We start from the raw sequence: 24,706 nt of genomic DNA on the forward strand, positions 1-24,706 counted from the left end.
GGGGGGCAGTGGAGCTGGGCAGATTTATGCTTACACCAGTGCTAATTCTCAGGTACCCTAAGTCCATGTGGGAGGAAATTTCCACTGTAGTTTAAAAAAGGATTTGCGATTGCAATGGAGCTCTCTGGGCTCAGAAGGGAGCAGGGAGCAGTGTGCTTTAAATCAGACCCTATGGTTTTTTGAAGTCGTCTGCCTCACTTATGTTAATGACAATAAGCTTCCTCCAGCCCACCCCTCTCCTTATGGTGTGGCCAAATCCTATGCTCCTGGCCAGCATGTGCACCAGTCTGTCCACAGACTGTATTCCCAGTGCTCTTCCCTTCTTGCTCACTTTGACCCTGATAAATGAATAATTCTTATGTATTTATGTCCGAACTCTGACCTTTCTTCCTCTTACCTGCAGCTTCTCTTTCATGCTACTTTTGCACGTAGGTCAGACTTGCCTGGGTTTTTCTCAATATGAATGAAAACCTTTGAGTATAATAGGTGCTGCAAAAATGCTGGGGAAAGGAGAGAGTGAAGGGGGTGAATAAAATTGAAGTAAATTATATATATGTGTACATGTATGAAAATAGCATAAGGAAACCCACTACAAACTGTCAAAAAGGAGGGGATAAGAGGGAGGGTGTCAAAAAAGAGTAATATAGCTGGGGTGAATTTGTTCAAATTACATTATATGCATGTACGTAAAAATCACAATGTAACCCTTTTGTACAATTAATTTATGCAAATAGAAAAATAGAAATAAATAAAACTACCAAAAAAATGTTGCATGCATGAATGAATTAAAGCTTGTGACTGTCACCCCAAGGCCCTGAGAGGCCCTGGAGGGGAAACAGGTCAGGCAGGGTCATGGGTATGAGGTCTTTAGGTCTAATTTCCTGACTGCTAAGGAGGAAGACAAGTCTCCTTGGGTTCCTGTCAGTGAAATGAGACAGGAGGCCAGCCCATTTCCAAGCAGTGTGATGCCTAAAGAGAGCGGTGAAGTGCTTTTTGTGCAGCGACCCCTGGGTGAGAGCCTCCTGATGGTGATAGCAAACACACTCTTCAATGCTGGCTTCCTGAACACCTGCTAAGGGTTCCTGGTAGCCCACAGCTCACAGCTTAATACTCCAAGGTCCTCTGGGCCCATCTGCCATCCATGTGAGTGGAGTTTCACACTGACACTAGTGGCTGTTTTGCTCGCCTTGCTTCTGCCTTTGGGCACTGAATTCCAACCTCTGATGTTTGAACTTCATTTAGTAGGTAACTGGAAGCCATTGAAAATTGTTGAGATGCCAAGTGACACAATCAAGTCAGCATTTTGGAACATCACCAGTATGTTAGGTCCTGTTCTACACCAATGAAATTGACCTTCTGCTATCAGTCTATATGTTACATAGTAAATGGGGACCCTCAGAGAGAACAGAACCATTACCTTACCAGCCCATATGTTTTCTGCTGTTCAGTTTTATGTTTCAGGAGAATGTCACGGAAGCTGGGTTTGATTCAGCCAATATGCAAACCCCGCTGGACTTTGTTTTCTGAGGCAGGTGCAGCCTGGAAATCAGTCACCACTCCTTCCTTCAGCTGGAAGCCCTTGCATGATATACATACATATGTGTACATGCACACACGCTCTTATGAAGAGACTGTGTATTTGGATTTTAGGGACTGCACATTCTGGGGCACAACACAGATTTTGCAACCCAGTGTAGCTTGGCACACAATTTGTACCCCTTTCTTGTCATCCAAGTACAGCATGGCTCTTTCCTATAACTGTGTAAGAAGGCATTGATTTCCTTTTTGTATTGCTTTGAAAATCAGCTCCTAAACATTTTCTGGTCAAAAAAAGATATTTGCAAGAGAATTTATAACACCAAAATTCATTTCAAAAACATAGGAAATTTGGGACAAATATTTTAGGGGCCACAGGGAGCTTGGATCTGAAGGATTGAGGTGCTGGTCCACGTGACTAGAGCCAATCAAAAACAGCTTGACCTTAGACATTTCACCTTTGAGGCCCTGATAAATACCAGCCAGTTTTATAGTCCTGTACATTTCCTTGGGCTAGGTTTTCAGTTACAGTTGGTGGATGAGTCCTTTCAAAAATGGCTAGGATGTCGAAAGTGTTTTGTCCTGTAAGTTTCAAAAATGAGTCACCTATTCATGCACCTATTCATGGGACTGAAGTCCCAGCTTTTGTGGGACTGGGAATTTACTCAGGCCTTTGTGCTTGCAAAGCAGTGCTTTACCACTTGAGCCACTCCTTCAGTCCATTTTTGTTCTGGTTATTTTGGATATGGGGGTCCCAAGAACCATTTGCCTGAGCTGACCTTGAACCGCAATGCCTTCTGATCTCAGCTTCCCAAATAGCTGGGATGTTACAGGTATGAGCCTCTGACTCTCGGCTGAAGGATTCTTTTGTACTGACTGATATATCTTCTCATTATGACCTGGTCTCTGAGAAGCAAGAATCCATTTGAAAAGGACTAGACATCAGAGTGTACCTTGTCCTTCTTCTGAGCTCATATCTTTATTTTCACTAAGGCCCATGGAATTTTTGTGTGGTACTGGCTGTGTAGGACACTTTTAATTCTGCATTTTATGATCCATGTTCATTTTCCCCTCCCATAATTTCTTACTATTTAGATTGGAGAAATTGTCTGCTCATCAGACCAAATTGCCATATTGTATCTGAAGAGCAATGAACTAGTAATTCCTTTCTTCCAATTCCTAATTAACAAACTACATCCCTCCCCCAACAAAACAACGAAACCAAACTTCAGCCAGCCTTTTGCTTGAACAAGAACCTTCCTTGGGCAGTACTGAGGAACAACACGGGTGTGGATTGTTCAAACCTGGGGCTGCCTCCCTACTAGGAGGTGGTCTTCCCTCCAGACATGCTTTATGAACATCTAGTCAGTGTGATCTAAGCTCCTGGGCTCACCTCCAGCCACCTTGTGCAGTGCAGAGGAAAGGGTTGTAAGAAAAATGATTTTTCTAACAAAGTGTATGCCACCCTCTTTGATTTCTTAAACTTTCTCATGTTGCCATCTTAGGTGACTTGGATTGTTTAAAGGGTTCCTGTTTCTTCTTCCAGATTCTTGTACGGCCCCATTGCCCAGGAAAATTGCTGGCCAAACTATGTGCCCTAACCCATCCCCCAAGACTTTTAGTCAATCAGAAAGATTGGGAACCTTTGACCTGGAGAAATCCCAGGCGAGGGGCAGGTACAACTGCGTCAGGGATATAAGGAGAAGCCACTGTCGGCCATGTTGTGCTCACGTGTCTGCTCAGCTGGAGTGAGTACTTGCTTGCACCCTTTTGATCAAAAGAAATTGTCAAGATTTTCTCTGTCTCTCGTGTGTCTGTTCTCGGCACTGGAGGGTCTTTAATTCCAACAGGGTGGAGATCTGCCTAGTTGGCATTGAACCTGGCAACCCCCTCCCCTATCCTGCCCCTTCCTGCTCATTGCTTGTTGGGAAATGGTATGAAATATTTAGGGGAACCTCAATATGGTCTCAATTCTTTTGAATCCAAACCTGAAAGGGCTGAGGATGGATCTCTGTAGTAGAGCGTTTGCCTAACACGCGCAAAGCCCCGGGTTCCATCCCCAGCACTGCAGTAAAAAAACCAAAACAATAAACCTCAGAGAGAGAGGAAGATGGAAATGTTGAGAAACCACACCTTATTCATTTCGGAAACAGACCACATACATCTAAAGGTGATTAATTATCTTTATTGGAGGAAAACAAGAAGTCATCAATCTCGTTATCATTATGATAGAAATCTTGATATGTATACATGATTGTCAAGGCAGAGATTCATTTGCTACATAGACCCATGAACAATTTTGCAGTGCCGCAAACCTATGAGGGTTAAACTTCTTGCAGAGTTTATTACATGCACGGAATAAATGCACATTTTCCCTTCTTTTGGACAAGCATGTTTTTATGGAAAAAAATTGAACCAATCACTAGCCTGGTAATAGTAGACACAGGGACAGTCCTGGGTTTGACATTGTTAGCTTTTGGAAAACATGCTCACTGTTGGGGGAAGCCATGAGAAGGGCAATTATGTTATATGTAGCCCTAAAAGTCAATTTAGAACTTGTTCCAATGTGTATTCAGGGCAGAAGGTACCTTCAGTGTCATCTTGCCTGATTGGATCATGGGACTAAGATAAGTGATCTCTGAAACGTGCACCCCACCCATCTTTCAAACTCTGTTGCAGAGTTGGCCAGTGTCTCATGTCACCCTGGACTGGTCAGGTGCCCTGGACGGAGTGGCGGACTTCAGTGCTGCAGGACAGACCTAGAGCTTCCTTCTTTAGCTCTTTGGAAACCTGGCTGCTACCTCTGCCCCACAGCTCTGTCCCTTGAAGGGCATCCAAGAGCTCTTGGTAATCCTAGTCTGTCTAAACCAAGATTGTTCTTTGAGAAGCAATTTAACTAGTGTTTTGGGCTTCTGTGTGCCCAGGGATGTCTTATTTCTATGAAGAAAGCCTCAAACACTCCTTTCATTTTCTTTTTTCCTGTCCATAAGAAAATAAAATCACCTGTAAGTAAAATGATATGGTAAATCACCAGCAGACCTAGAATTGTACGACAAGTTCCCCAGAGACAAAAAAGGTTAAAAACAGGCATGGCAAATGCAGAAGCGGCCTTAGTACAAAGGGTGAGTGCAACAGCTTGTCCCTTTGGTGTAGAAAGATACAGACACCACGAAGCCATTCCACGTTGTCCACAAAAACCAGACTCTGCAGCCACATGCTAAACTTTGGCTTCTAAATGCATAGCCATTGGGTGTGCCAAAGTGAAGCCCCCAGAGCCACAAGCCGAGCTGCTCCTGCTGGAGGTGCGGGGAAGCCCAGGAAGGGCTAACTCCTTCCTGCTGGTTCTGGAGGCTTCGGCCGCTGTATGGAGCAGGAAGCAGGCCAGGCTGTGGCCAGCATGCAAGGCAGACTTTGCAGTGGAGCTGTGCTCCTGTGTGTGCCTGGGCTGCACTGGGACCACCAAGAAGGGACCTGGTGAGTGGGGCATGGGCTTTTTTCTTCCTTGGACCTGCCTCCCAGGGTTGGGGTTTTTAAGGTAACTCATCAGTAAACAAATTTTCTTTGTGTCATCAGGAAATAAGCCCCCTTTCAAGAATTGGTTTTCCAGGTGTTTTTTTTTTTTTTTTTTTTAAATCTCAACATTTTCAATTCCAAAAATTGCAGGATTGGAACACTTTTGTTTATAAAGTTAAGTACACTTGCAGCCCCGATCCAGGACCAGGTACCCTCCAAAGCAGTGGTGATTACATACAGGTATATACATCGTTTTTTGTTGTTGTTTTTCCTTTTGGAAACAAACGGAACAGTGTTTGGTCTGGACTGTGTTGAGGAGAAGGCAGACTGCAGTGTAAGGAAGTGAGCAGGGCAGTACTGGTTAAACCCATGCAAAGCCGTGCACTGGTTGGATTGGAGGGCCTGCAGGAGCGATTGTGCCAACCTGGGCAATGTGACTTCTGGTTATGAAAAATGGGAGGAGCTTCCCTTTGCCGATCCTTGCTTCCTCTCTCACGTGCAAAGGAAACCCAGCCTCGTGCTTATGGAAATCATTGAGAGAGGAAGCGACACAGACTGAAGTTGAGGCACCAGCTTCAGGTCCCCTGCCTTCAGCCCTGGAGCAGTGGCCTTGTGCATTTCCCTAGTGTGACGGTCCTGGGTGGGCCAAGGGGCACGGTGTCTAGCGCTCTGGAACACTCAGTCCACCTCCACTGGGCCATGGTCTTTTCTTCCTGCTTAAATTTGCTCATAAAATGCCAAATCCCAGTGGGCTGATCAGGTTAAGCTGTTATTCCATGAGAGAATCAAGCTTCTTTCAAGAGGGGCCACCTGGCCCCCCTCCTGTGTCCATGGTGTTCTAGGCTTTGGCTTTAAAGGGGAGTCCCCTTGGCCATCTATAATCCATCCAGGCTATGCTGGATACCAAGGTGGACAAATGAATGGCATGAGGTTAATGCTGGGCAGGTAAACTGAGTCAGGGACTTATGATGCTGATTCCTTTTATCAGACTGGTAATGTTTTTCTAAGGGCCTTTGGCTATTCAGCCACAGCATCTTCGTGCCCTTGGCTGAGTTCCCTGGGTACGATGCTAAGAGCTAGGTGGAGAGCGCAACCCTCTCAAAGTCACAAGTTCTGTGCCAGGGGAAGTCGTTCCCTGTTCTTGAGGTGAGGTTTGAATTTATTTACATTTTTTGTGGTACTAGAGATTGAACTCAAGGCCTCAAGTTTGCTAGGCAAGTGCTCTACTACTTGAGACACAGCCCCAGTCCTTCTTGCTTTAGTTTGCTTTTGGGTCTTGCACTTTTCCCCATGTGCTTCGATCCTCCTACCTATGCTTCCCAAGTAGCTGGGATTACAGGTGTGTGCTACCACACCTGGCTCTTTCGAAATTTAATATCCAAGTGAGAAAAAATATCCACTTGCTCTGAGAAGGTGAAGAGGCTAAATGGGAGGCTTGGGGTTAGGAAAGAAGCTTGAGATGGGGCCTGTGTGTCTACCCACAGCCTGGGCCACATTCACTGAGTGAGCATATGAAATGCTCAGCTAGTACTAAGGGAATTTGGCATCAGTGGGGACCCAGAACAATGTGGCCCCATCTGTCAGTCCTTAAGAAAGGTCTGCTCTGTGTTCTCTTCTCATTTTGTGATAAAACATAAATGACACCATTCCTCTTGTAGCCTCTCTCAAAAGGGCAGTCTTCCATATGGTACTTACTGTCCCATCTTCCTAAAACAATAGGAAAGGACCCAAGTCTGGTGGCATCAAGACAGTATGAACTTGCTGATGTCACATTCAACAGAGTCTACTACTGGGCTGACATCAGTCACCATCTCCTTTCACTATGTCATGGATACCTGGAGTGTCACAGGCCAAGCACGGCCCAGAACTGACCAGACAGCAAGGAGGGCACCTGTATCAGGGCTCACCTTTCCCCTGTTCTGCACTTTTCAGGTACAAGATACTTTCAAGTGAACTGAATATAATGTGTGCCCCACATGTCAACTCCAGAAAATGTTTCCATCATCAGTTAAAACTTGGCTTCAAACATTGCTTTCTAAATGCAAATGGCTGCATAGCAAACAGCACAAGGTGTACACACATACATATTCTAGGCACCAAACTCAGGCAAATGATCACTCCTGTAGCCTTCTTGTTTCTTTTTGTCTTATAGTGCAGAACTTGAACATTTCCATGACACTGATCGGCCTCCTAGAGAGATCCCTCAGCTTTCTCAGACTCCAATGTTTGTGAGACTTTTTTCCTAACTGGGACTGTGGTCATTTTATAGACTTTTCTACGCTTTTTGCAGTTTGAGTTGTCACCTATGTGCTTGTGTGGCAGATGCTAAGTAGCTGGGTACCTGTGGGAACAGGTAAACCAGCTGCCTGTTTTTGCAGTGCTCTTATATGTCCTGTACCTCATCCTTAGGGAGGCAGGCTGGAGCTGCCAGGCCCGATGACACCATGTGTGTTTGCTGGGGAAGGCTGGAGCATCGCTAACCATAGTCAAAGTTGTGGGAGTGACAAAGATGGCTTGCCCAACAGGACTTCCCACCTGTAGAAGTGGGGCATGAGGATAACAGCTGGGTAGTAACTGGATCATCAGGCAGACCTACTGGGACCCCCTCAGTAGGCTACAGCCTCACTGTGTGAAATTAAGCCTCAGGGCATTGGCCAACCATGGGGACCAAAGGAGAGCTGGCAATTGGACCCACCTGCCTGGTTCTCTAAAAGCTTTCTTGCAGAGTGCTGGCCCTGAGTCGCATACTGCATTTGCTCTCTCCTGCACACTAGCCATCACGTGGTAAACACCATAGCTTTGTTTGCTTGGAACATTCCTGGTTTTACCACTAAAAGTTGCACATCCTGGGAGATCCTTCGGTCCCTGGCAACCTGGGGCAATCGGTGACACTTTGATTTTTAGATTCCTCTGATGAGAGGCAGCTGGGCCTGGCCGAATCATCTCTGCAGTGGCCAGTGTCTTGCTCACTTGGTGGGTCAGTTCTCTTTACCAACCTAGGTAAATAGTTTCTTCTTCAGGTTAATTTCCCTCTCCTCTCTTGGATAGAATTCCTAAGAGAACAGGCAAACAACTTGTGTGTGTCAGAGGCCATTTTCAGTTAAAAGAAAAAAACAGAGAGAGAAAGGTTAAATTTCAAAGTGCATAGCTAACATCAGAGTTTTGTCTGTCATCCCTCAGGAGCAATGAGGGTGTGTGTGGGTTCCTTTTAAACAAAATAGTGGCTGGTCCTTCTGTAAGGGAGGCTCCTAAATCCTGGCATTGTGGGTATCTTGTTCACAGAGCAAGGTTCACCTGTGAAAAAGAGCCTGAGGTCTGAGGGGAGCAGGCTTCTTCATTTCTGCTGTGGTTGGTATGATATCTGCTGGAGGAGGTGCAGGCTCCCCTGAAGGCCCTCCGAAAAGAAGACAGCCTGACAAGAATGCTAAACTGTCTTCCTACAGAGCTGCCTCTTCCAAGGAAGGCAGAGAAAGAGGAGGAAGAGAAGTAAAGTATACTCTTAGCCTTGGAAACAATGCTTGATCCTCTTATTAGAATCTTTAAAAATACCTTTAAATTCCCTGTGAAGGAAAAAAAATCTCCTAAAGGTTAACATAAAAACGCTATTGAAGAGTAAACCATATATAGGTCATGTAACTGAGAAAGACAGGTCAGAAGGACGTACTTCTCAAAAAAAAAAGAAAGAAAGAAAGAAAAGAAAAGAAAAAACCCTAATGCACAATATTTACCAATATTTAAATAATCCAGTTGAAACCATTTTTTTTTCATGAAAAAAGTACACCCTAGATGGTGGCATACACTGAGAAGAGTGGAAATGATGGAGCTGTGGAGAGGAGGAAGAAGGTCCATTCGTTCAGAGCTTTGCAAGACTCATATATACAGCACCAGATCCTTTGAATTCAGCTCCCCTTGAGTCAGTACAGTTTGTGAGAAATGAACACTTCAGTATAAAATATGGCCATAAAAAACTTGTGTCTTCCAGTCTTATGCAGGTAGGTGCACCATGCGGGATAGGGTCTCCACTGCTGGAGGGGCTCCTGCCTGGTGCTCCGGGGCTCCCCTTCCCTGGCCCTGCCCCCTGGGTCCCACCTCCAGAGCCGGTCACTTGCTTCCAGTGTGCACTGTCGTCACAGTGGTGGGCCTGGGTCTCCGCTCAGCTCCAACTCCTGAGACCCCCGAGGAAGAGGAAATGAAACTACACAGCGTGGAAGGTGCCAGGCCTGCAGAGCAACAGTGGACATAGGCTTTAGAACTTCAAAGGTAAATCCATACTCTCCCTTCTCACCATGAGGGCCAGGTTGTGGGGGACCAAACGTTTACCCACTTGACTTTGCTATTTTTTCTTTTTTTGCATGATGCTTGGGATCAACCCCAGGGCCTCTCACATGTTAGGCATGCAACACCCTCCAGCTCCAGACTGGAGCTAGGGAGACAGGTGTTACCTACCTATAGGAAAACCTTTGCAATGGGTTCAAAATGCTTTATTCTTAGATCCAACCCTCCTTGTCTTCTTTTTTTTCATTGTAATTGATTAGTATTTGGAAACGACATAGCTTAGCCACCATGATATGTGAGGTCCCATTTATTGAGCACTTAGTGTTTCCTAGGCACTGGGCTAGGTGTGAAATACATACTGTCATTGTAAGCACCCCTCAGGCCTTTTCATGGCTCCATGAAGTAGGTATGTTAAGAATAAGGAAAAAATCTGATACTCCTTTCCAGCCCCTCTGTGTTATATGAGGCAGTCTGTGACACAGGACACTTTGAAACGAGATGTTCAGCATTGCAATGTGAACTTAGCAGCCTCTCCATCTAGGAGAATTTCTGCCAGGCAGTGCTAAAACCTCTTTAGGCAGATGTGTTGGCCTTTGTTATGGTTTAGACATGAAATGTCCCCAAAGGATCATGGGTTGAAGGCTTGGTCCTACATAGTGCTCAGAGGTGACTGAATCATGAGGGTTTACCTTCATCAGTGGCTTAATCCATCGATGGATTCATAACTGAATGGCCTATTAAGAGATGGGGCTTGGTTGGAGGAAGTAGGTCATTGAGGGTGTGCCTGGTTCCTGGCCCCTTCTCTGTCTGTCTGTCTGTTTCTCTTTTTCTCTTGTCTTCTCTCCTTCCATGAGGTGAACAACTTTGCTCTGCCATTACCCTTCCACCATGACGTTCTGCCTCATCATAGGCACAGAAACACAGAGCCAAGCAACTACAGCCAGAAACCTCAGAAACTGAGTCAAAATAAATCCTTCCTTTTTGAAGTTGTTTCTCTCGGTGTTTTGTCACAGTGATAGGAAGCTGACTGACAGTCTTGGAAGGCCCCAATGTGGGATGCACTGGTGTTAGCAGCTCCAGCAGGGTGTGGCCCCAAACCCTTTGTACGCTTGGGCCTAGGGAGATCCATAAAATAAGTTTGTAGGATGAGCTCTACTATCAATGCCAGTGTATCAGTCTTTAAATAAATAACGAGTTGTGGCGTTTCCTTTGGTCACAGGTGGGAAAAGATCTATACTGACATGGGAATATGGTCTTCAGGGGTGTGCAGCTGTGTCAGGGAAGCTAAGAGAGATGTCTTGGGAAAACTTAAGGACCAGAAAGTCCTCAATGAGACGGGATGACTTTGTGTGCGCGCACATGTGTGTGTGTGCGTGTGTGCGTGTGTGTGTGCATGATAGTGGGGATCAAACCCACGGACTTGTGGATGCTAAGCAAGTGCACTACCACTGAGCTATATTCTCAGCCCTGTTATTCTTTCTCTTTTTTTTGAGACAGGATCTTGCTAGCTAATCCCAGGTTGATATATACTCGCTATATCATCCAGGCTGGCCTTGAACTCATGATCCTCCTGCCTCTATTTCCTGAGTGCTGGGATTGCAGGCATGTGTCACCACACCAGGCAATCAGATGGCTCTTTAGAGAGGAAGGGAACCCTTTTCTGAGCCAATGGGAATGAGTGTGAGGTCCAACATAGGATGACAAGCTGAGGGGCTATTCAATGGTTAGGAAGATGAGGGCTGATGGAAATGATCAAGGCAACAGCTCTGAAGTAGAGAAGCCATGGAGGCAGCTAGTGTGAGACTAAGATAAACGAAGGCAGGGAACAATGGAGAGAGAAATTTGAAGAATGTATCCCTCATTCCTATGCAAAGATGAGGGACTATTGCTATTACTTTCATTGCAAAGCCAACACACTTCATATAAATGAGCTCGAATTATTGTCACTCAGCAAAAATATAGATCAGAAGTCACTGAGCTCAGCCACTAGGACTGTAACATTCCTCCCTCATCTTGTAGAGTGATGGCATAAAGAGAAGCAAATTGAGGGGAAGAAGACCGACCAAGAAGGGCCTGGGCCCTGTCCAGACAGGCCTGGCTGTGTGGAACGTGAGCCATGGATTTCTTATCCCTAGTAATAACACTTGGGTGTGTGAATACTCAATGATTCTATTAAAATAGTGTCCTAGGGTGGTTGAATCACTAACTAGTACAAAGGATTGAAAGTGCCTGGGTAAACAACAGGCGCTCATAAAGGCTAGCTCCCTCTCCCACCCGGGCTGACCTCAGATGCCCACTAGAGAATTCTGGTTTTGTTACATACGCACAATCTTTTTGGCTGGCCAAACTCAGGCTGCTTGAGACACTTGCGTTTGAACTGTCCAGACTGCTGCCGAGATGTAGCCTTCTCATATGCCTCACGACAGCTGTGGCATTAAACGCTTGCTGAAATTTAAGAAAGAAAAAAACTGATGAAACATTGTAGCTACTTAGGAAAGACTCTGACTGCTTTCTTTTATCTGTCTGGGTACCCTAAGCATCACAAATTTCTTTTTTGTTGTTGTGGTGGCTACTGGGGATTGAACTCAGGGCCTCATGCTTGCTAAGCAAGTGCTCCACCACTTGGGCCATGCTCCCAGTCCTTTGGCTTTTTTCTTTTTTTGGATAGGGTCTCACACTTTTTGCCCAGGCTGGCCTTGAACTTTCGATCCTCTTACCTCCCTCTCTTATGTAGCTGGGATTACAGGCATGTACCACCCACATCTGGCTACAAACTTTTTAAAACATTCTCCAATACTTTAGGAAGAAAATCTATAGTCTCCTATTCCCAAAGTATGGAAATTTATTTAAATCTCTTCCAGATCAAATGTATTCTAGATATTTTTTTAAAAATCTTCGCTTCCGATATCATAATTATATAACAGAAATGGAAATCAAGTCTTCCCATGACTTAAGAAAGGCATCATATACTAGTATATCTCAAAGTGTGATATGTAAATGTAGTATTTACTTTCTTATTTGTTACTTCCATCCTAATAATATTTTCTGTGAATAAAGTAGGTCAGTGGAATTAAATTTTATTTCTGTATTGTTCTCACTGTTGGCTCTCAAGGCAAGATAGCCAGCTCTTAATTACACATGCTAATCAGAGCACAGAGTTTAGGAGATTAAAACATGATCATGAAATCTCTATGGTTTAAATCTGATTTTTATCAGAAAATAAAATATAGATGAGTTCAACTCACATTTTCTGCTTTTTTACACACACCCCGACTCTTTTTGAAAAGGTGACTGTTTAAAGTTCTAGCAAAGTGAAGGGAAACAGGGAATTACGTTGCTTAAGAAACAGCAAATGAGCGAGTGCTGGCTGATTGCTGACCCACGGAGGGAAACATTTAATCACACACATACATCACTGATACTGTGACACTCTGTCCACCTCTTAATCATTATCAGTTAAACTTAGCAAAATTAGTTGGGTGAAATTCTGGGGATTTCTGTGCAAATTCAGGTGACAGTAACCTTTAGAAATACAGCATGCTCCAATGACACAGCAAGTATAACCAGAGTGGTTAAAGTCCCTGGGAATTTAGCAAACTCAGGACTTACTCTCCATTTGCTTTTTGCAAAGTTCTTCCGGATCTGGGCGCTGACTGACTCATGGATGTTTTTGTTGAGGGCTGTGTCACCAGCAATCCTGAAACAAAGGCAAAGAGACTTCAGTAGGGCTTCTTGGGGCTGGGTCACTGTGTCCATGCTGCTGTCCCAAGAAGCCTCCTGTCACCCTAAGGAAAGCTGAGACTCACAGAAGGGTGGATGGCCTGCCTTGTCCAACTGCTTCAGGTGACCTGTCTCTAAACCCACTCATGCCACCACCATAACCCCCAAATCCTAGGATCAGCCAACACCCTCTCAGTCCACTTCATTACCTGCCTCTCAGGGGTTTCCTCTTTTGACCCCACTTCCTTCAGCATGAGGACCACAATGGCAGGGTGACCTGGGTTCATTCCCCTCCTGCTTCCTTCCTCTCCCTCCACACTGGCTTTGGACTTGAGGGCATCACCTCTACACTCTTATACTTGCTCCAAGACTAGTCTGACCACATATCCTTCCCCAGGCCTGGCTGCTGGCTTTCTTGTAGCCAAGTCCCTATGCTCTCCTTCCCTACAATGCTGTTCCATGGACCCTTCTCACCTCCTGGGACTCTCAGCTCCTGCTGGCTCCATCCCGGCTGAGCTAAGCCCTGGCATGAAATTCTCTGTGAGTCCCCAGCTCAGTCTGCTTGGTGTACCCTCCCCTCTGCATTTCCTGGGGTCCTTGATGGGCCTGGGCAGTCTTTATTGTAGTTTTGGCTTGTTCCTGAGCCTTCTCCCATTAGCAGAGAAGAAGGTTCCTCTTCTTACCTCTTACCCCCTCTCCTGAGATGACAGTCCCCTCATCCTACTCTGTACTCCCTCTGTTTTTGTTGTTGGGCTGAAGGTTACTCACAGCCTATTCTTCCTTTCTGCTCACCTTTCTTGACTATAACCTCAACTTTTCCTATATTCAATCACTTAGCCTTTCTCCTGGGTCAGGGGAAACCATGTTCTGCTCTCAGTCCTTCCTGGGTATTAACTTTCTATCTTCCTTTTCTGGTTCAGTATCAAATGATTTAATTTTAGGTTGGTAACCGGTATCTTAGAGAATTATTGAGGTTGGGTGTGGTGGCTCACATCTATAACCCCAGCCATATATCCCAGAGGTGGAGATAGGAAAATCATGGTTTGAGGCCAGCTCAGGTAAAAGTTAGGGTAAAACAAGCTGGGCATGGTGGCTCATGCCCATAATCCCAGGAGGCAGAGGGAGGAGGGTTACTAGCTCTGGAGAAAGCCAGAGACCCTATCTAAAAAAAATAAACTAACAGCAAAGGACGATAGGTGTGGCTCAGGTGGTAAGAGGCCTGCCTAGCAACTATAAGCCCTAAGTTCAAACCCCAGTACAATCAAAAAAGAAAAGAATATTCTTTTGAATTTATTGAATTTTGGAAAAGTTGTAGGCAGAGTCCTGGACGACTCCTCCAGGCAGGAAGGTACTAGATGGAAGAAGCCTTGCACCTACCAGATCCAGAACGCCCTGGACATAAAACAGGCCGGATTGACAGACTGTTCCTCCAACTGCTTGGGAGATGACAGCAATCAGCTGAGGGCTTATTCAGATAAGGACTCACCCCACTCAGCCTTTCTTTCCCTTGACAATGGCAAACAGGGTTGAGGGACTGGACACTGAGCCTGTGCCAAGCTGGCTACATTTATAATCCAGTCTGAAATTCCACAACTTCCCCTCCAAATCTGTTCTTTTTTCCAGCAGCGCTGAGAACACACAGCCAGACGATGCTCAAAGAGCACCTGAAGTGAGCCAAGCTCCCATTTTCAACAACTGCCAGTTGCCCCCTTCCCCAGACACACATCAGGAAAGCAGAAATAGTGTGTGTGAACGGGTAACTGGAAGGCAGAGGAACGAGGGGTTCCGGGAACTATAGACATCTTCATGGAGCTCATTTCCCCTAAAGAGCCCCTGGGAGCACCCCCTCTTCTGCACTTCTAAAAGCTTCGTCCCCAAGAAAGGATGCTCCTTCTTGGAAACAACCAGGCCAAAGTGGTAGGAAGTGTGGAATTCCTTGGGCTGAGCACTGCTCCAGGCTGCAGCTGGGCTCCAAACCAAACAGGCTGGGGAAGAGAGTCAGGGAGACTTAGATTCAGGTTCCACCTGCCTGTCAGCAGCATGGTCTCTGAAACCTTGAGCTTGGGCCCTGCTGCCCAGGCTCTGCTTCCCACACCTTCTCTGTGGGTTATCGTGGGCCCAGATGTGAGGAAAATGCAAACTCTGAATTATTTTAGGAATGTTTTGTGCTCACTTCCCACAGTCCTAGGCTCGCTGAAGCCGGGTCACAGTCAAGTGAGCTACAGGTGGTCCTGTGGCTCTGTTAAGCAGTCTTCAAGGCAGCTGAAGGGAGCAGTCACCCTGGCCACAACAGAACAACAGAGTCCTCAAAAGGATGATGAAAATGGTTGCTTATGCTTATGATAGGCTGGGAAGTTTACAGTAATGACGTCAGCCACTCTGGTGCTCAGTGTCACTGATTTCAGCATTATTCATCAATACTCAGTCATGGGGCCTTAAAAACCAAAGCATCTTAGTGGTCACCGTGATTGTTTAGGAAGTGACCAATGCTTCTGACACAGAAGAATTTCCTGATAAATCTGTAAACACACACAGATCTGCAAATCTGTACGTACGCACATCTCACTCATGTCTCCCTCTCTCTGTAATTTTGGCCTTTACACTAACAACACAGATGGTCTTTCAGTATCCCATCTTGTGCAGCTTGTCTTACTCTCCTTCTTGCTGTATGATCAAAGTCCTCTTGTCTTTGATGTGCTTGTTTCTACTCTTACTTGCTGAAGATGGGCTTGGTGGTGTCTTCTAGGCATCCTAGAGTGCTTGCCTGGCTCTCAGGCTGCCTCCCAGTTCCTACAGCCAATCAGAGTTAATGTGGCTAGAGTCCTGCTGAGGGAAGGGGGTCTTGGCCAACATTCAGGACCATGATGGTTAATTTTATGAGGCACAGCACCCAGATATGTGGCCAAATCCTAGTGTGGATGTTGCTATGAAAGTATTTTTTAGATGAGGTTAATGTTTCTTCCTAATCTCGGCCTCCCAAGTAGCCAGGATTATAGGTGTGAGCCTCTGGTGCCTGAGGTTAACATTTCAGTCAGTAGATGTTAAGCAAAGCAAATTACACAGGTGGACCTTATTAAATCAGTTGAAGACTTTAGGAGAAAAGAGGAAGAAGGAATTCTACCTCTAGCCTATCTTTGGGCTCTAGCTGCCATACCAGCTCTTCCCTGGGTCTCCAGACTGCTGGTCTGCCCTGCAGATTTTAGATTCACCTGACCCCACAATTATATGAGTTAATGCCTTAATTCCTTAAAGTAAATTAATCTTACTTGCATTACCCACTTTAGTTTGCTTGTCAATGAAATTAGAGGCTGATATTCAGAACAATTGCCTGGATAAATGATCTTGGCAAGATGGTGCTGTGACACAAGGATGTCTTTCCCAGACTGCTTCCAGACCTCAGGTTTCTTAGTAGGCACCACTAAGACAAAGGCAAACCCTTGAAGAAGAATGACTTGGAAACACCTGGTAGAAGTGCTGGATTCCTATGAGGAGTGCTTTGATGAGAGCCCTCTCCCCTGTGGAGTGGCCTGATTTGAGGCTAAGGGAAGGCTTTGTGTGTGCGGCCGCCTCTCCTAGCCCTGTGGTTGGATGAAGTGGGAAGACCAGGTGCGGAACAACCCACCATGCTCTGTGTGATACTGTGCTAAGACCATGGCTTTCAGAATGGCAAACTTGGCTGTAGCCATTCCTACACCTGCTGGCAGTTCCCAGCAGGACCCTCATGCTCCTTTGCCTGCCTGGCTGTTCCGCATCAGAGAGACAAGTGTATCACAAATGCAGACAACTGGGGGGTTCTGTGACATGTACATCAAATGCTTTTTGTTGTTATCATTTCCAGTGTCTGACTTCCTGGGAATTCTGGAAAACAGCAAAACTGAGAGAGTGCTGGGGAACCCTCTGAATTAGAAGGCATCTGGTGAGGCAGCTCCCAAGGTGATATAACTTGTGACAAGACACAGGCTGATGACTGCAGTCTTTGTCCCCAGTTGGCATCGCTCACTCCTTCAGGGCTGCACCCAGCCAGCTCTCCACCTGCCAGACTCCCAGCACTGTGGGCTCAGTTCTCCCAGAGCCAGACACACTCCTCACCAGGCCTGCTCCTCCTCCCAGATCATCCCCCTAGCCTCGCAGCTGGAAACTGGGGAGTACTCTTAGCCCTTCTTGCTCAAGCCACCCCATAAGTTCTCTGCCTACTGTCTGGAGCCTCTCCATGCCCTAGTGTCTCTTACAGTCCCTTCCATCTTCTCTGGACCTTCCTGCACCATGTCCACACTGCATCACCTATACCACCCCCCATCTTCTATCCTGCAGGCAGGCATGACTTTCTAAAATCAAATCTGATCACCTGCTTAAAATCTATCAGGAGACCAGGCATACTAGCTCATGCTTGTAATCCCAGCTACTTTTGGAGGGAGATTGGGAGGATCACGATTCCAGGCCAGATTAGACAAAAAGTTAGTGAGACCCTATCTTAAACAATATGCCTGTCATCTCAGCTATGCGGGAAGCATTAATGGTAGGATCTCGCCAGAATCTTGGCTTGGCCATTAGCTAATTGTGTAGTCTTGGCTGAATTACATTACCTTTCTAATTTCTCATCTCTGAAACGAAAAAACCCACTTCACATGGTTTTCATAAAGGAAACCAGAGCATTTTCAAGTAATCAGCATAATGCCTGGAATGTAACAGAGACCCAACCAATGGCAGGCGTTACAAATTAAAATACTGTGAAACTGGGTCATGGCTTTTCCTCTCAGGAGGTCCAGCACAGGAGACCTGGGAGGAAAGACTAGAGAAGGTGGTGGGCCAAACAGCAGACTGTTTTCTCTAATGCTCCTTGGGGGACTTCCTCCTGAATCCAATGTCCTGTCCATTTCTTTCCTATTATTTTGTGGTCCTGGGGATCAAACCCAGGTTGCAGGTTAGATAAGAGCTCTGCCACTGAGCTTCGCCCTCAGCCTCCTATTTTCATTATATTGGGTGGTATAGTTTGGATCTTGAATGTTTTCCAAAGTCCCATGTGCTAAATGCTTAATTCCAGGACTGGGAATGTGGCTCAGGTTGGAGAGTACTTGTTTAGCAAACATGAGCCTTGAATTCAATCCCTAGTTCTGGGGAAAAAAAAAACTTAGTCCCCAGCCTTGTGTTATTAAGCTTTAGGTCATCGGGGGAGTGCCCCAGAAGGGAATGGTGGATACCAGTCTCTTTCTCTCACTTCCTGGCCACCACACAACCCCTGCCATAATGTTCAGCCTGGACACAGGCCCAAAAGCAACAGGGCCAACCAATCACAGATTAAGCCTCCAAAACTGTGAGCCAAGAAACCACTTTCTTCATTTTAAGCTGATTACCTCTATTATTTTATGACAGTAACTCAAAGCTGATGAACACACTGGATACTTTATTACCTTTGGCATTTGTTTCAAAATGGATGCTCACAGGGCTTTAATGAAAAGAGCTACAATTAACTAAGCATTTTCTCTGTACCAGACATCCTGTTAATCTCTTTACATGAATCATCTCCATTATTTATTATGTCATCTCTGTAAATTTGGCATTGTTATTCTCATTTAATGATGAGAAAATCAAGGCTTAGAAAAGACAAGTGTAAACCCAGTCACAGTTAGTTGATAGTAAGGCTGGGCTTTAATTAGAAAGTGGCACAGACACAGAATGGCCCTAAGCACACTGCTGAGAATGTGAGAGCCACTAAGCGTCACTTTGTCCCCCTAGAGTTGAGCAAACAGTGATCAAAAAGCATCCGAAATGGAAAAGTGTGTATCACTTCAATTTGTTTAACTACTGAGTAATAAACTCAAGGAATAAAACTCCAGTCTTAATGCTTCATTGGGCAAGGAACTTCACTAAAAATGATCCTCAGAAAATTTCCATTTTTTTCCCTCTCTCCCTCTTTTCCTTCCTTTTACACAGTGTTTTTTTATGTAGTGCAGCCTGGCCTGGAACTTGTGATCCTCCTTCCTCAGCCTCCTGAGTGCTGGGATTACAGGCATGCACACTATAAAAGCTTTTATAAACTGAAAAAGCTACAACTATCTTGTGCACACTTAACCAGTCATGGGTGCATTCAGAAGCTTGTATCCTAATGGCATGAAATGGTTCAAGCCTTGGCTTGGGGAAGGAGCAGGATGAGATACAATTAACACCTGTGGATTTCATAAGCAAGAAGGGGCAATGGAAAGTTTAGGCTGGGGGGTGGGGGTCGGGTCACACAATGACCTGGTCATCACAGAGGGCCGGTTTTCTTACCATGGGTGCCGAGCAGCCTGCTCACAGGTGTATCTTTTGTTTGGGTCTTTTTCCATCAGGTTCCGAATGAAGTCTTTTGCTGTTCAAAAAGAAGAGAAAGAATCACTTTGTGGCTTGAGATGTGACAAGACACCATTGTGTCTTCAAGAATAGCGTGTATATCACTAAAAATAGGAGAGCAGCAATCCACAGAGCTTACTGTATCTCTGACAAAAAAAGGCACCAGCATTTGGGTGCTAAGTCAAAGCAGAGCCAAGGCTGAGACTCCAAGGGTGACCCAGTGAATGAGGAAGTGGCAAGACCAAGCTGGGACTCCAGCTTCCAGCTCTCAGTTCCTGCTCGCCAGATGCTAGAGATGCCTTTGGCTTCCGGAAGACAGGAAATAATCCCATGATTGCATGTTTCCCTTCTGTTCTCCACTGCCTCAGAGAGCTGTCTGTGGGATGTCCCTTCACAAGCCTACCGAGGGCTTGTGAAGTCCGCCAGGGTCTGGACGAGGCACAGGGTACCCCATCCTCACAGCTCACTTAGTCTATTACCATGCAGTGAACAGGAAACAGCAAAGCAGGGAGGTGCTCACTAGGGAAGTGGAGAGAGTATGGTAGGCTGGGACAGGACATGGCCCAGAAGCAGGGCACTGGGAATGTGAGGGATGGGGTCACAGAGCCCAAAGATGACACCATGGGCTGGCAGCTCACTGCCTGCAGGACTGGCTTCTGGAGGAGGCTTTGGGCTCTGAGCTCACAAGTACAGCCTGCCCCATAGGGAATGCAAGCCTTGGAGAAATGTATTCTGGGCCTGGGTTTTGGAAGGCTGAGGAGTTTTTCAGATAAAGAGAAATAAATTATAAATCCTTTCTCTGAGAAGCACATTGGAAACATAGTCACCATTTCACCTCATCCTTCTTCCAGTCTCCCTGGCAGAAGAGACTGGAAGAGAAATGAGAAGAGACTCATTTCCTCCCTGGGGAAACTGAGGCCCAGAGAGACTGAGTCACTTTACCTGTGCCTTGGTTTTGCTCTTTCTCCCTCAGGAAGGATGGTGACCTTCCCTGAGAACGTTTCAGTGTGGCACTATAATTTAAAAAGAGGCCTCTGGAGTGAAGACTGTGTTCAAGTCCCAGCTCTGGCATATACTAGCCATGTGATTCTGGTCAAGTTATTCCAGCTTCCAGGGCCTCAGTTTCTCCATCTGTCAAATGGGATAATAGCCATATTCAAGTGACAGATTGTCCTGAGGACTGAGTGAGTTGGCATATGTACATAGCTTCTGAAGATCAACACACAGTTGGCACTCAATGAATGCTAGCTAATTATATTTCACTCCCAGGGCATCAAGGTCAAGGCACGGACAGGAGGGGTGGATGGGTGAGGCCTTATACCTAGGCCAAGCTCAGGTCAGATGTCCCAAGCATGTCCTCCAAGTCAAGCCCAAAGATGTAGCTCATAAATCTTCCTCGAGGGTAGTCATGATCTGAATGTGTCTCCCACAATTCTTATGTTGAAATCCTAAGTCCCAGGATGATGGCAATAGAGGTGGAAACTTTGAGAGTGCTTTAAGTCACGAGTGCAGAGCTCTCATGAAAGATTTGTGTTCTTATAGGAGAGGCCCCAGAAAGCCCCCTGCCCCAACTTCTGCCCTGTGAGGACATGGCAAGAAGATAGCTGTCTATGAACTAGGAATCAGGCCCTGGCCAGACAGCAGATGTATTTCTGCTTTGATCTTGGACTTTCAAGATCAAGGTCCCTTAGAACTGTGAGAAATAAATGCTATTGTGTAAGCTCCAGTCTGTGGTATTTTGGGATAGCAACCCCAATGTATGAAGACTCGAGCCTCAGGACCATTCTGAGTCCCCAGGGTCCCTGGGACTGTCACAGTCAAGTGGTCTGGGTGTAATAAGCATCAAAGAGGCCATCCATGGGAGCTGCATGTGGGAGACCCACCAGAGTCGGAGATGTCATCCCAGTAGGGGGAGTCGAACTCATATTCCGCTTTGAGGATCTGTTCAAAGAGCTTGGAGTCATTTTCGTCATAAAAAGGAGGATAGCCGCAGAGCCTGGAAGACAAGATGGTGTCAGATCTGAGTGGCTGCACAGTCAATGTGGTGGGTTTGTACTTTGCCTGGAAGAAAGACGCACCATTGAATTCAGGAAGCCTACATTGTGTGTGCTGCAAATGGAAGCTCAGCAAAGGAACCACAGAGAAGTGAAATCATGACTCAAGAAGGAGCAAAAAGCGGTAACACAGTCAGAGGTAAATACATACGCTTCAGTCCACCTTAACTCTTTTTTGTTTTTGTGATACAGGGACTTGAACTCAAGGCCTCATGCTTGCCAGTCAAGCACTCTACGACTTCAGCCACATCCCCAGTCCTTTTTGCCTTCTAGTGTCTTCAAGTAGAATCTTATGCTTTTGCCCAAGACAGCCTCAGACCCTGATCTTCTAACCCCACCTCCTGTGTAGCTGGGATTACAGATGTATTCTATGCACCTTAGAAACCCACCAGCAAGCCTTCTGTACATAAATGTTATTGATCTTGTCTGTAATACTATCCCTAATAGATGGGTTGGTGGAAAGAAAAAACAAAATATATGTTTAATATACACTTTAGGATCCCTTCAGGTTGATTTTATTGAAGACATTATGATAGGGAGAAAGGGAAATGTATAACCCTGAGTACCAAGCTGCCACAGATCACCCTGGCACGCACAGTGTCACTCCACTATGGCCAAACTGCACATCTGGAAGGCTGCAGTCTTAGGTATTCCATGTAGCAAGTATCTTCAGGAGGTGGCAGAAGTTACAACCACTGTGGTGTCACGACAGCCCGGCTGAGGTTCCACTGAACCACTTCAAAGTTGACTTTTGAAAGATCCTATTAGGAAAATGCACGGAACTGGAGCTCATCATGTTAAGTGAAATAAACCAACTCAGAAAGTCAAATATTGCACATTTTCATTAGCATGTAGAATCTGGACCTAAAAAAGATGACATGAAAGTGTTTTTTTTGGGGAACCAATAGGAAGGGGCAGAGAGAGGGTGATGGAGAGTGAATATGATCCTAGTATTTTCTATGCATATGTGAAAATAGAAAATGAAACCAACTAAAAATTGTAAAAAATGGGTGAGGAGATAAGAAAGTAATAGAGGGGCTGAATTGATTAAGTACATTATATGCATGTATGGAAATATCACAGTGAAACCCCTTTATACAATTAATATACACTAATAAAAGTTTTTTATAGATGTATATACACTGTATATGGTCCTATTAGGACATTAGATGTTAGATGTGAATCGAGGGTCATTAACAAATATAAAAAGAGTACAAATTTTGATTAAATACACCAACTACAATTTGTTCTATAAAATTGTGAATTCTGGGGCTGGGAGTATAGCTTCACAGTAGTGTTCATGAGTACAAAAAAATTAAAGAAATAATAAAAAAAATGGCTTCTCACTCCAGGTCTTCTCTCAGTTCCAATGCTACCTCTACCACAGTGGGACACTGATGTACTGTGGGGACTGAAATTTCATCATGTGAAAATGCACAAGTCCTGGCTAGAACATTCCTAATATTCTTTTTGGCTTTAAGCTACAGTGGCTCTGTGGATCCCCCTCCCAGTTTGTTAGATTGGCTAAAACACTTAGGAGAGAGAAGAACATGCCTGGAGCCTACATGGGGGAGGGACAGGGGCAGGGGCAGGGGCAGGGGCAGGCCCTGGCTGTGCCCACACAGTCTAGAAGAGGTGGCATTGAGGCTGTAGGTTACCCCAGAGCAGGGGACAGCAGCATACGGTTCTGGAAAGTCAGGTGCAAAGCTGGATGGCATAGAACTGGCTTCTGAGACCAGAAAGTGACACCACGGTGGGTGAGAGTCCTGCTCTCAAGGGAGCCCTGAATCTTGGCACATAGCTCAACGTTGTTCCAAACACAGCTGTGGCCTAGAGAGCAGCCTAATGAGAACAAATTAGCAGGCACCACCGTCTGCAGGCCTGCGAGAGATTAGGCTGTCCACACCTCAAACCGCCCCAGGACTGCCATTCTTCAGTTGTTCTTGCTTTGAGAGGCAGAACCCCTCAAAGCTGCTGGGGGTGGAAAGGGTGACAATAGTTTTCAAGGCTGTGACACATTCTGAGGGCTGATAAGATTCAAGACTGTCTATCCTCACAAGGCTGTTTGGGGCCTGAGTGCCTGGAAATTTTCATTTGTGCCTTTGGTGAGATGAGAACAGCCAGGCTTCTGAAACCACAGTCACATACTTCACTGCCCAAGAAACCCTGGGGCCGCTGGAGATGGAGATGTAAGTTTTTCCCATAGTGAGGATTTGGACTAAATGAAATGTGCCCGTTAGAAAAAGCAGACAGAGCAAAATGTTAGCTTGTCTTGGAAAAAACCCTAAATTTCAGATATGTGAGGTTTTTGTTTATTAACACCGAGTGTGTTTTACTTTATGATCTGGCTTTCTTCTCAAGGAAAAGAAATCTTAAAAAATTCCAGGAAAGATTTTATTTTCTTACACCAATTTTCTTAATGTATATTCCAATGTCTTTTTGTCTTAGTTTTTTTCTTTTTCAATTTTTCTTTTGTATAAAATACCATGTTCTTATTGATGCAAAAATCCTCAACAAAATAATGGCAAATCGAATTCAGCAACACATCAAAAAGATTATTCACCACGACCAGGTAGGCTTCATCCCAGGGATGCAGGGGTGGTTCAACATACGAAAATCAATAAACGTAATAAACCACATTAACAGAAGCAAAGACAAAAACCACTTGATCATCTCAATAGATGCAGAAAAAGCCTTTGATAAGATCCAACATCATTTCATGATAAAAGCTCTAAGAAAACTAGGAATAGAAGGAAAGTTCCTCAACATTATAAAAGCTATATATGACAAACCTACAGCCAGCATTATACTTAACGGAGAAAAATTAAAACCATTCCCTCTAAAATCAGGAACCAGACAAGGATGCCCACTATCTCCACTCCTATTCAACATAGTACTGGAATTCCTAGCCAGAGCAATTAGGCAAGAAGAAGGAATAAAAGGAATACAAATAGGTAAAGAAACTGTCAAAATATCCCTATTTGCAGACGACATGATCCTATACCTTAAAGACCCAAAAAACTCTACTCAGAAGCTTCTAGACATCATCAATAGCTATAGCAAGGTAGCAGGATATAAAATCAACATAGAAAAATCATTAGCATTTCTATACACTAACAATGAGCAAACGGAAAAAGAATGTATGAAAACAATTCCATTTACAATAGCCTCAAAAAAAATCAAATACCTAGGTGTAAACCTAACAAAAGATGTGAAAGACCTCTACAAGGAAAACTATACACTTCTGAAGAAAGAGATTGAGGAAGACTATAGAAAGTGGA

At 45.1% G+C, this 24,706-nt stretch overlaps 1 protein-coding gene across 4 annotated transcripts in view; it reads right to left on the bottom strand.

Moving 5' to 3' along the window:
* Positions 1-3,701: 3,701 nt before the first annotated feature.
* Camk1d (calcium/calmodulin dependent protein kinase ID) overlaps positions 3,702-24,706 on the bottom strand; it is a 389,880-nt gene continuing 368,875 nt past the window's right edge. For 2 of the 4 annotated variants that reach the window (XM_074056644.1, XM_074056646.1), the window contains 5 exons: positions 21,255-21,367; positions 19,312-19,390; positions 12,934-13,021; positions 11,652-11,769; positions 3,702-9,269 (listed from right to left, as the gene is read on the bottom strand). In XM_074056644.1, coding sequence (XP_073912745.1) covers positions 9,151-9,269; positions 11,652-11,769; positions 12,934-13,021; positions 19,312-19,390; positions 21,255-21,367 — 517 coding nt within the window. In that variant the 3' untranslated portion in view covers positions 3,702-9,150. Of the gene's footprint in view, positions 9,270-11,647; positions 11,770-12,933; positions 13,022-19,311; positions 19,391-21,254; positions 21,368-24,706 lie in introns of all 4 variants that reach the window. The other 2 variants (XM_074056647.1, XM_074056645.1) reach the window with 2 other exon arrangements.

This window comes from Castor canadensis, chromosome 15 (assembly GCF_047511655.1).
Source record: "Castor canadensis chromosome 15, mCasCan1.hap1v2, whole genome shotgun sequence".
NCBI classification, from domain to species: Eukaryota; Metazoa; Chordata; class Mammalia; order Rodentia; family Castoridae; genus Castor; species Castor canadensis.